Source organism: Oryzias melastigma, unplaced genomic scaffold, assembly GCF_002922805.2.
Source record: "Oryzias melastigma strain HK-1 unplaced genomic scaffold, ASM292280v2 sc00357, whole genome shotgun sequence".
Taxonomy (NCBI): Eukaryota; Metazoa; Chordata; class Actinopteri; order Beloniformes; family Adrianichthyidae; genus Oryzias; species Oryzias melastigma.
The window spans coordinates 19,809-30,792 of NW_023416955.1; the positions used below are offsets into that span (position 1 = coordinate 19,809).

The window sequence follows — 10,984 nt, forward strand, 5'->3', positions numbered from 1 at the left end:
ACTGTTCTCTGGACTTAGTAAAGGAGCTGTAAATCAGCTGCAGTTTATCTAGATCACTACGGATCAGATCTGGACTAAAACCAGGTGTCACAACATAGAGGAAAATCTATTCCTAACTGATCTGGATCTGTAAAGGCAAGCCAAGTTTATTTGCATGACGCATTTCATGTACTGAGACAATTCAATTACTTAATGGGATTTATTTGTTGGTATTTCTGTATGATTATTTAGTTTTACATGGATTTCACAGAGTGCGGAAATGTGTGTCGTGGTAGTGAGGACGCCATGACAGACGCATAGCTTGTGAGAAAACGGCGCCAATTCCAGCATCCATGAGTGTAGAACAGCTGAAAACTGTGAGTTTTGGTTCTATTGTTTATTTGTAACTTTTCCAATGACTTGTTAGTAACTTTGTTTTTTGTCTTCATTCTCTGTGGTCAGAGTTTAGTGCCGTATTTTTATTTGACTTTATTTAACATTTTTGTTTGGTCAAATCTTTTGCAACAAGAGCAGCTGTCAAAGCAATTCTGAGATTTTGTTCTACTTACAGAAAGCAAGTTTGTGACCATTTTTGAGTGTGATTAGAGCCATCGAGTCGCTGAAAAAACCAAAGTGATGCTTGTCAATGAAGCCCATATATATGTCTCTCCCTTTAAACAAAAATCTCTGTGATTTTTCCCTAATTGTTCTACTTATCTTCTTTTAGTTTCAGAAGCATTTTGATGTTTTTTACATTTTTAACTTTGAGATAGATCTCAGAGCAAAGCATCAAATAATGTATTTTTATGAAAAATAATTGGTAGCCTTTAAAGAAGAACTAGTGTGACCTCATATTCTCCTCCTTCACAGCTGCAGAGCCAATGTCTGTGTCACCTTCAGTCATCAAAATACACCGCAGACAAACATGAAGTACATTTGATATTAAATGGAGAGTGAAGACGTAATAAAAATGTCAACAACATAAAATCATTTTTATTTTAGCATTAGGTTACTAGCATAAGCAATGTGAGCTAAAGACAGGCAGTCACCTGATATAGAATTGACTTTTGCAATATGACATGAGAGTTTGGTGATGTTCACCTCGCAATATTGTTATTGAACATTGAACATATGTAAAATACAACAGTTTTCAGAAGAAAATGATTGAAACTTTTAAAAAGCATTTGTAGCACAGATCAGAGGACAATTATTTATTTTATCAGTGAAAAGTGTAAAGGTAACAGATGATCCACACATCAACTTTAGAGAACTTCCAAGAATTTGAAAAAGTCTTCACTTGGTTCTCTGCAAACTGAAGACCTCAGAGAAACTTTTCTTCCTGGCTTTGCTCCACAGAAACAAACCACAGCAGGAGGAGGAGCTTCACAGCTGAACATGAAGCTTCATGTTGGAGCTGAAGAGCTGCTGTGTTCTCTCTGTTCTTCATTCAGTACCAGAGAAAAGAATGTTGCTGCTTCTCATCTGGATGATGATGGTCTCCTTTCAAACTGGTAAGTCATCAAAAGATGCAGATGGAAAAGGAGATGATGGACAGGAGAAACATCTGGAGATGTTTGAACTGATTTACTTTGAGATGATCAAAGTCAGATTCAAGATTAGAATCCAAATGTCCTGATGAAATCTATCTTTGTTGTTTCCAGGATCCTCTGAGGATTTACTGAAACCATTGAAAGATGAAGTGATGGATTTGGAAGGAGAAACTGTCACTCTGTCCTGCAAATATTCTGGTTCTGTGTATAATGTTCAGTGGTACCAACAGAAGTCCAGTTCATCTCCTCAGTTCATCATCGCTGACTTTTCTGCAAAAACAGAGAAATATTCAGTGAAACACGACAAACAGAATCAGGAGTTTCATCTGCAGATCTCCTCTGCTGCAGTGACAGACTCTGCTGTGTACTACTGTGCTCTGCGGCCCACAGTGACAGGAAACAACAAAACTCTGTACAAAAACCTGCAGACAACACAATTCTGCTCAGCATCCACTAGAGGGTGTCACACACACAGAAAGCACTGATTGTTGAGTCAGTGGACTGATGACAAACAAAGAAACATTGCATAGGGATTTGGAAATAAAAACATCTCAAGCCAACCATTGGCTTAGCTGATCTTTTAAAAAAGAGCTCATTGATCCATCCCACTAAATGTCTCCCTCCTTGAACTGCAGTGGAAGAACAGAGTTCATCTGCTGTCTGTGTGTCTTCAAGAACTCCAAAGACATGTTGCTTTACCTCTTTTTGCTTCTATCTCACATTCTAGGTGAGTTTAAGAACAGAGATTCAAGTTTGCTTGAAGCTGCTGCATGAACTCATCATCTCATTCATCTAATGGCTTCATTTTCTCCACTTTTTCCAGGACTCACAGCTGGAGACACAATCTCTCCTGATCAGGATCAACTTACAGGAACTGAAGGAAAATCTCTTACAATGAAATGTAACTATCAGACTGATTACAGCACTCCTTGGCTTTACTGGTTCAGACATGATTCTGACCTTCAGGCTCCTCAGTTTATTCTCTGGAAAGGAGCAAAAAGTTCCACAGATGAACTTATTCCAGATAAACGATATGAATCCAGAACAACATCCACATCAACTGAACTGATCATCACAAAGTTAACTCTGGCAGACACAGCTCTCTACTACTGTGCTGTAGACACACAGTGATCCAAAGTGTAGAAGAGGCTGTACAAAAACCTGAAGACAGATATGGACTACTCTTCAAAGAGGAGGGAAGTGGTTTTCAAAGCACAGCTTCATATCAGATGGATTCTGTTCATTCCTGTTTGATCAGAGTCTCTGTGGTTACAGCTGCTAATGAAACACTGAGGGAGGATTCACATCAACACATGATCCACATTAAACAATAAACATCTACATGAAGGTTCAAATAATACAGTTCATCACCACTGATGTTTGTGCAGAAACTTCTGTTCTGATGAAGTAGAAAGCAAATGAGACTTGGAATGACCTTAAACATTTTTTTGTGTTTATCACAGAAACTAAAATTAAAAACGAATTTATATTTAATTTTCTCTAACACTAAAACATGTTTAAATACTTTTAGACTTTTAAATAATCTTCTACATTTTTAATATAGAAAAATATCTTCTAAATGAATTTGTGATAATCTTAGTGATGATCTTCTCACACACTTTTTCCATTTCAAAGTTAAAATACAAAAACTTTACCCTTTGCAGCAGCTGTGTTCAGGATTTAGTTTGTACCAAAAAGAAACACTGGAAAAAAAGCATTAAAAAAACTTAACAAGTGCTTATCTCTGACACAAAGACCATAAGTTTTCCAATCTTATGATGGCGTGAGACCACCAGTTCCATCCACTGGCTGTCTGTTCCATTTAGAGTTAACTGTAAGATTCTTTGATTTGTTTTATAATCTTTGGCTGGTCTAGTCCTGATTTACCTTGCTGAGATTTTTTTATTATTATTCTTAAAGGCTGTAAGATACATTTTTGTTTTATTTTTTCATAAAGTACAGCAATTAATGAGACTCATATTTCAAATTGTTTTTGAAATGTTTGCATGGAAACCATGTTCAAACTTTAAGAGTATTATTAAAGTCCAGAGAGGTTGTCAAATGTTTTTAAAATAACTTAATAAATCTTTGGTCTCTTTCAGCAAAGATGCATTAAAATAAGCGAGATGCCAAATGTAAATGTCCAGCAATTAAAATTAGCCACCAGTTTTGTAATATTTCACCAAAGAGTTGACATTTGTTGCATGTCATTCATTTCTATTTATTTTTTCACAAGCACAATTGTTACATTTGTTATCTGAAAGTATAATACAATAAATGCATAATAATAAGGATTTCTCAACTTCGCCTAAACAGCAACTGTCTTGCACTGCTGAGGATTGATGTAAAGGTAAATCCTTTAACTGTTATTTGCTAGTCAGATTAGCTTCCTAATCAAATTTAATGAAGACCTCAAAACTCTCTTTTAAAGTTATAATATGTAATGCTTTTAAATGTCATGGGCCTATGATGTAATAATTCAGATGACAATGCATTGTGCAATTTATGATTCAATAAGCAATTTGACTTTTCATTTTGAAAATGCATTTTGCAATTTACAATTCATTATTTTAAAATGACATTTCAATACATGGTTTGCTTTAAATTAATTTTAAAGTAACTTTAAATCTATTGCATAGCAAAATCCCATGCTGTGTCAAAACTCAAATCAACTTGCAAAACAGCGCCCCCTGCTGTAATGTATTCTCATTTTTATCCAGGCGCATCGAGTCGGTCAAAACTCAAATTGCTTTGCAATCTGTCAAACGCTCATCAGGTCGGGGCCTTCCACCTCCCTACATTTATCCTGCCTCCAATTACTTTTGAAAAAATTAAAAATATTAAAGACTCAACTAACCAATGGAGTTGTTTGGTGTCTGAGTTACAGAAGAGAATGCTATCTGCTAAAGAGTTAGCTTCTATCTGGATGACTTACACTACAACCGCTGTGTGACAGCTCAGAGAGATTTTGGAGCACAACTTTAGAGCTGGTGTGAACTTTAAGACAGTGGTCCCCAACCCTCGGGTCGCTGACCGATACCGGTATTGGTCCGTGGGTCACTTGGTACTGGGCCACAGACAGAAAAAAAGGAAAAAAAAACATGTGCGGGGGACTAGTCCAATGTTTTTTTAACAAGTCTAAAGGTTTAAACTTAGTCTCTGTGGTTAAATTTCCCCTTCACTTCAAAGTGGATGCTAATAAAACTCTAACTTTAGCCGAGTCTGAATTTTAAGGTTTAATGGATAAATAAAGCAGAACTAAATGACACAACCATCGTAAAATGGGTATCTTCTGAATATAATAATAAACATGAATCCACTGTTTCTTCATCTTTATTATCTGTGTTTGTGAAACAATGGAGACTCTGTCACCATATCATTACACAGAGCAGCCCTACTAAGAACAACTGTCTCCATAAATCCGCTTTTGTTGAGGAAGACTCTGTTTTATCTGTAAACAGCAGCTTTGTTCTGTTGAGTCGGAGGTCCCGATTCAGTTTCCTTAATGGTTCTGCCCAAAGAAACGTTCTAAATGTTTCATTGTTTTGTTGGTGTTAGGTCAGAGCTATGAACTTAGCAGGTAGCCGCTCTCAGTCATGAGACCAAGGCCCGATCCGAATACTCCCCTTATCCCTCTCCCTTAGCCCTCCCCCTTGATTTGGAGCGGCAGTTGAAGTCAAAGTCGTGTCCGGAATTATTATTTTTTAAGTTTCACATTCCGAACAGAGGGGTCCAAAGTCCGCTATCGCGAGAGTAAACCGCATTGGGCGAAGAAGCTCTTTTCTTCCCTTTGGTGCGCTCTGAACCACAGAAGTTTACATTTAAATGTAAGTAATGACTGTATGTTGTAGAGTGACCTTTTTAAAGTTATAAAAAACGCTGTTGTTATGGATATTAAACCGCTGGAAGCGCCGTGATGATGCTAGCAGACCGGCGATGTTGATGACGTCATTGAACGGAAGTTACGTCCGAAATATTAGACACTATTTTTTCATCACCCTTTGTTTGGAGCAAGCATGGAGGGACAAACGAAGGGGGAGGGCTAAGGGAGAGGAAGAAGGGGAGTATTCGGATTGGGCCCAATACTGATGTAGAGAGCAACATCCGGGAGTTTTTCAAAAACAAAGAGTTAGCTTCTATCTAGATGACTACGACTGCAACCAATGTGTTGCAGCTCTTAAAGAAATTTTTGAGCACATCTTTAGGACTGCTGTGCACTTTGAGACAGCGGTCTCCAACCCCCGATCTGTAGGTCACTTGGTTCTGGGCCACACAGAGAAAAAACAAATAAATATGATAGAAAACTATTTCAGTTTTGTTTATTTTCTAAGTTTAACTCAGTCTAAAAATATGCAGATGACACTCAGATTTACAATATGGTCACAACATATGCATGTCCTCCTGAGACCCAATCCATTAGTATTTCTTTTCCTAATTTGTCCTGTCCAGCAGCTGAGCAAACAGATACGAGCTGAGAGCCTCATGCACTAGACAGATTTTACTGTCACAAAAGAAAAGCACCACACTGTAAAAAAAAAAAAAACTTGGATTTTTTGTGATGAAAAAGCATTTTAAGTTGTTAAAATTGGAAAATATAAGCTTTACTCATTAGGTGAAATAATTTAAGTCAGTACGACAAACCAAAGTAGTAACGTGCTTCAACATTATTTCATGAGTTGTCAGAACTCATGTCTTGAAGTTGGAGTTCACCACAACTTTTCAAAGTTCTGCTAACTGTCACTTAAAATTGGAAAATATAACTTTTACTCATTAGGTGCAATAATCTTTTTAACCATTTTTAATAAAGGATTACATTAATAGCATGAGCAGATTGAGTTAAAAACGGGCAGTCAACCTAAAATACAAGGAATTTTGCAATATAACGAGACTTTGGTGATGTTCACCTCGCAATAATGAACACTGTTATTGAACAATGAACATATGCAAAATACAACAGTTTTCAGAAGAAAATGATTGAAACTTTTAAAAAACATTTGTAGCACAAATCAGAGGACAATTATTTATTTTATCATTGAAAAGTGTAAAGGTAACAGATGATCCACACATAAACTTTACTGAACTTTTAAGAGTTTGAAAAAGTCTTGACTTGGTTCTCTGCAAACTGAAGAACTCAGAGAAACTTCTCTTCCTGGCTTTGCTCCACAGAAACAAACCACAGCCGGAGGAGGAGCTTCACAGCAGAACATGAAGCTTCATGTTGGAGCTGAAGAGCTGCTGTGTTCTCTCTGTTCTTCATTCAGTACCAGAGAAAAGAATGTTGCTGCTTCTCATCTGGATGATGATGGTCTCCTTTCAAACTGGTAAGTCATCAAAAGATGCAGATGGAAAAGGAGATGATGGACAGGAGAAACATCTGGAGATGTTTGAACTGATTTACTTTGAGATGATCAAAGTCAGATTCAAGATTAGAATCCAAATGTCCTGATGAAATCTATCTTTGTTGTTTCCAGGATCCTCTGAGGATTTACTGAAACCATTGAAAGATGAAGTGATGGATTTGGAAGGAGAAACTGTCACTCTGTCCTGCAAATATTCTGGTTCAATCCAGCTTTTCTTCTGGTACCAACAAATGTCCAGTCCATCTCCACAGTTTCTGATTAAAGAATATGAAGATGAAAAAGGGAGGTTTTCAGTGAAACATGACAAACACAACCAGGAGTTTCATCTACAGATCTCCTCTGCTGCAGTGACAGACTCTGCTGTGTACTACTGTGCTGTGACGCCCACAGTGACAGGAAACAACAAAACTCTGTACAAAAACCTGCAGAGAAAACACATTTCTAAATAAAATCCACTAGAGGGCGACACACACTGTGAAAATACTGATGTGATGTTTATCAAACTGGTGGCTTTTTGGTCTGAAAACAAAGAAAACAGAAGTAAAGATTAGAGACAAAGCATCTGTAGAAGCACTGGACTCTTTGATTGGTTGAGTTGAACTTAAAAAAAAGCTCATTAGCCCCGCCCACTGAACTTCAGATCATCCAGTGACATTATTTCTCCCTCATTGTACTGCAGTGGAAGAACAGAGTTCATCTGCTGTCTGTGTGTCTTCAAGAACTCCAAAGACATGTTGCTTTACCTCTTTTTGCTTCTATCTCACATTCTAGGTGAGTTTAAGAACAGAGATTCAAGTTTGCTTGAAGCTGCTGCATGAACTCATCATCTCATTCATCTAATGGCTTCATTTTCTCCACTTTTTGACTCACAGCTGGATTTACAATCTCTCCTGATCAGGATCAACTTACAGGAACTGAAGGAAAATCTCTTACAATGAAATGTAACTATCAGACAAGTAGAAGCAATATCTACCTGCACTGGTACAAACAAGATTCTGATCTTCAGGCTCCTCAGTTTATTCTCAAGAAAGGAGCTAAAAGTTACAGCGACTATGAATATAATCCAGATAAACGATATGAATCCAGAACAACAGAAACATCAACTGAACTGATCATCACAAAGTTAACTCTGGCAGACACAGCTCTCTACTACTGTGCTGTAGACACACAGTGATCCAAAGTGTAGAAGAGGCTGTACAAAAACCTGAAGACAGATATGGACTACTCTTCAAAGAGGAGGGAAGTGGTTTTCAAAGCACAGCTTCATATCAGATGGATTCTGTTCATTCCTGTTTGATCAGAGTCTCTGTGGTTACAGCTGCTAATGAAACACTGAGGGAGGATTCACATCAACACATGATCTACATCAACCAATAAACATAGACATTAAAACCAAAAACCATGACAGCAAAAAAAACTAATGGAATTTGTTGTAAAAACATATAATGATTAGCTGATTTTTTAATTTTGCATCATAAAAACCTGGTGTTAATTCTGTCCGACTGCTCTTCTTCATCAGAAGATGTGACTTCTCCTTTAATTTATTTGGGTAAATAGGGTTTTCAACCACTTTCTGTGACTAATTGTGACAATTGATCAACTTTATAACTAATAAATATGTACATGAGGCCACCCATCTGTTTAACAAAGCAAATCATAATCAAGACCTATTTTTTAAATTATCTTTTGGATTTAAGGTTTTTAAGTATTTTTTTTCTGTTCACGTTGGCTGTGGCTTCTCTTGGATGTCCTCTACTCTGAGTTCTCCTTAGACAGTCACAGCTGCCTGTATTCACTAAGTTTTCACTATTTAGGGACATTATTTTCTATAGTCTGCATCAGTATGTCTTGTGTTTTGTCTATAGTAAGGCCCAATCCGAATTCTCCACTTCTCCCTCCCCCTTAGCCCCTCTCCTTGGTTTATTCCTCCGTTATTGCTCCAAACAAAGGGTGATGAAAAAATAGTGTTTAATGTTTTCAGATGTGACTTTTGTTCAATTACATCATCAATATCACCGGTCCGCTAGCGTTAGTGAGGAGCTTCCAGCACTTGAATATACATAACAACAGTGGTTTAATAACTTTTAAAAGGTCACACCACAACATAAAGTCATTACTTACATTTAAATATAAACATATGTGGTTCAGAGTGCACCCATGTGAAAAAATGATCTTCTTAGCACGACCCGGTTTACTCTAGTGATAGCAGACTTTAGACCCCTCAGAGGTGCTTCAGGGAGTGCTCTCTCATTGGTTTTCCTGCCACATCCAAACCCGTGGCTGCAGCTTTGACTTTTCTCTACTCGCCTGCATATCATCTGTTTGGCTTCTGTTGGTTTCACTCCATTTACAAACATACACTTACAGACTCATAATAAGATGGCGCTTTGATCGGGCTTGAATGGAGTTTTGGACTCACCGTTTGTACACAATATAAAACTAAGCTTTTTACAATCATCTTGGGACAACTTCAGACTATATAATACAGACTAAACAGCCATTTTCTGACCGTAATAATCACAGTTCTAGGAGCCAGTGCATGCACCAGGACTGAAGTTACCACCCTTATTGATTTTGATTAGTCCTTCATGTTAGCCCCGCCCCAATGCGCTACATTGGACTCAAAAGTTCTGAAACTGAAATGTTCAGATTCAAAAAAGAAAAAAAAGAAAGAGTTGAAAGTTTTGAAACATAAATTTTAAGTTTTGAAAACTAGAAACGGAACATTTGAAGCTAAAGCTAATTACATTTATTTTAGAACAACAAACAGTTTTGGACATTTTATTTTTTTCCCAAAAAACAATATTTCTTTTAAAATGTTTTATTTGGGTTTTAAATATTTATGGCCCCAAAATAGCTCCACAGTCTTCCACCAGAGGGCGACATGGTGAAGTGGGCGGGGCTCTCCTCCTGCTCTGTGTTCAACATTCAGTCAATAAGAAGTGGTGCTGTGAAGAGAACAATTGTCAGAGTGAATGTTGAACATCAGCTAGTTTCTCCTGTTGATTGAAACCTTGTTGTACAGATGGAGCATTGGCTGTGGATTCTTCTTGCTGCTCTTTTCTTTGGTAAGACACAAAGATCAACATGTTTCCTCTTCAAACACTTCAACACATTACTGAGCTGTACATGAAGAGCTGTTCAAGCTGCTGATTGTTGTCCTTCAATCAATCATCTTTATTGATTCATCTCTTCCTCTGCATGTTCTGTTCTTCCTCAGAGTGTAAAGGAGAAGACAAAGTGATCCAACCAGGAGGAGAAGTCATTGCTGCTGAAGGAGACTCTGTCACACTCAACTGTACCTTTGAGACCAATGATAGAGTCCCAACATTGTTCTGGTACAAACAAGAAGTGAACAGTTACCCAAAGTACATGTTGAAACGTTACTCAAAAACGAAAGAAAATACTTCAGAGTTCAAGAAAGACAGATTTGACGCTGAACTCAAAGACAAATCAGTTCCTCTGACGATCCATAATCTTCATGTGTCAGACTCTGCTGTGTACTACTGTGCTCTGCAGCCCACAGTGACAGGAAACAACAAAACTATGTACAAAAACCTGCAAGGACAAATGCAGTACTCCTAAACACCCACCAGAGAGCACTCTAATTCCTCAAAGGTTCTACTGATGAAAGTATAAACCCAGAGAAAATTCATGTTGGAGGATAGTTGTGTTGAAGGACAAAAGTGCAGAAGAAAAACTTGGTGATAAGAAAACATTTCATCAACAATAAGCTTGAAAAGATCCTTATTTTATCTAATCTTTTGAACATCGCAAGCAATACAAAAATAAAACAACACAGCTGACATGAAACTGGTATTTCCTAAATTCAAAACAACTGTGACTCAACCATACTCAACTGTATTAGGATTATCATTAGAGCATTAAAGAGTTGGTCGGCACACAGTAACTATGCAGATCAGGCTTGATGTGTGTGAACAACTTGTTGCATCTATGTTTGGATTCCAACCAAATTCCAACCTTGGATTCCAACCATCTTGGTTGGAATCCAAGATGGCGGCGCGTGCACACGCAGCGGCTCGAGGCTCCCAGCAACTTTGCACATTTCTTTGTATTATTTTTTGTTTGGACTTG

The 10,984-nt window shown here is 37.5% G+C and overlaps 2 gene segments (V, D, J or C); both read left to right on the forward strand.

Annotated features, from left to right (window-relative positions):
* The first annotated feature begins 6,717 nt into the window (after nucleotides 1–6,717).
* On the forward strand, nucleotides 6,718–7,511 carry LOC118598349. The segment is given in 2 exon segments: nucleotides 6,718–6,850; nucleotides 7,001–7,511. Coding segments are annotated over 2 exon segments (444 nt in total).
* Nucleotides 7,512–9,649: 2,138 nt separating this feature from the next.
* On the forward strand, nucleotides 9,650–10,476 carry LOC112141579. The segment is given in 2 exon segments: nucleotides 9,650–9,957; nucleotides 10,110–10,476. Coding segments are annotated over 2 exon segments (408 nt in total).
* The last annotated feature ends 508 nt before the right edge of the window (nucleotides 10,477–10,984 follow it).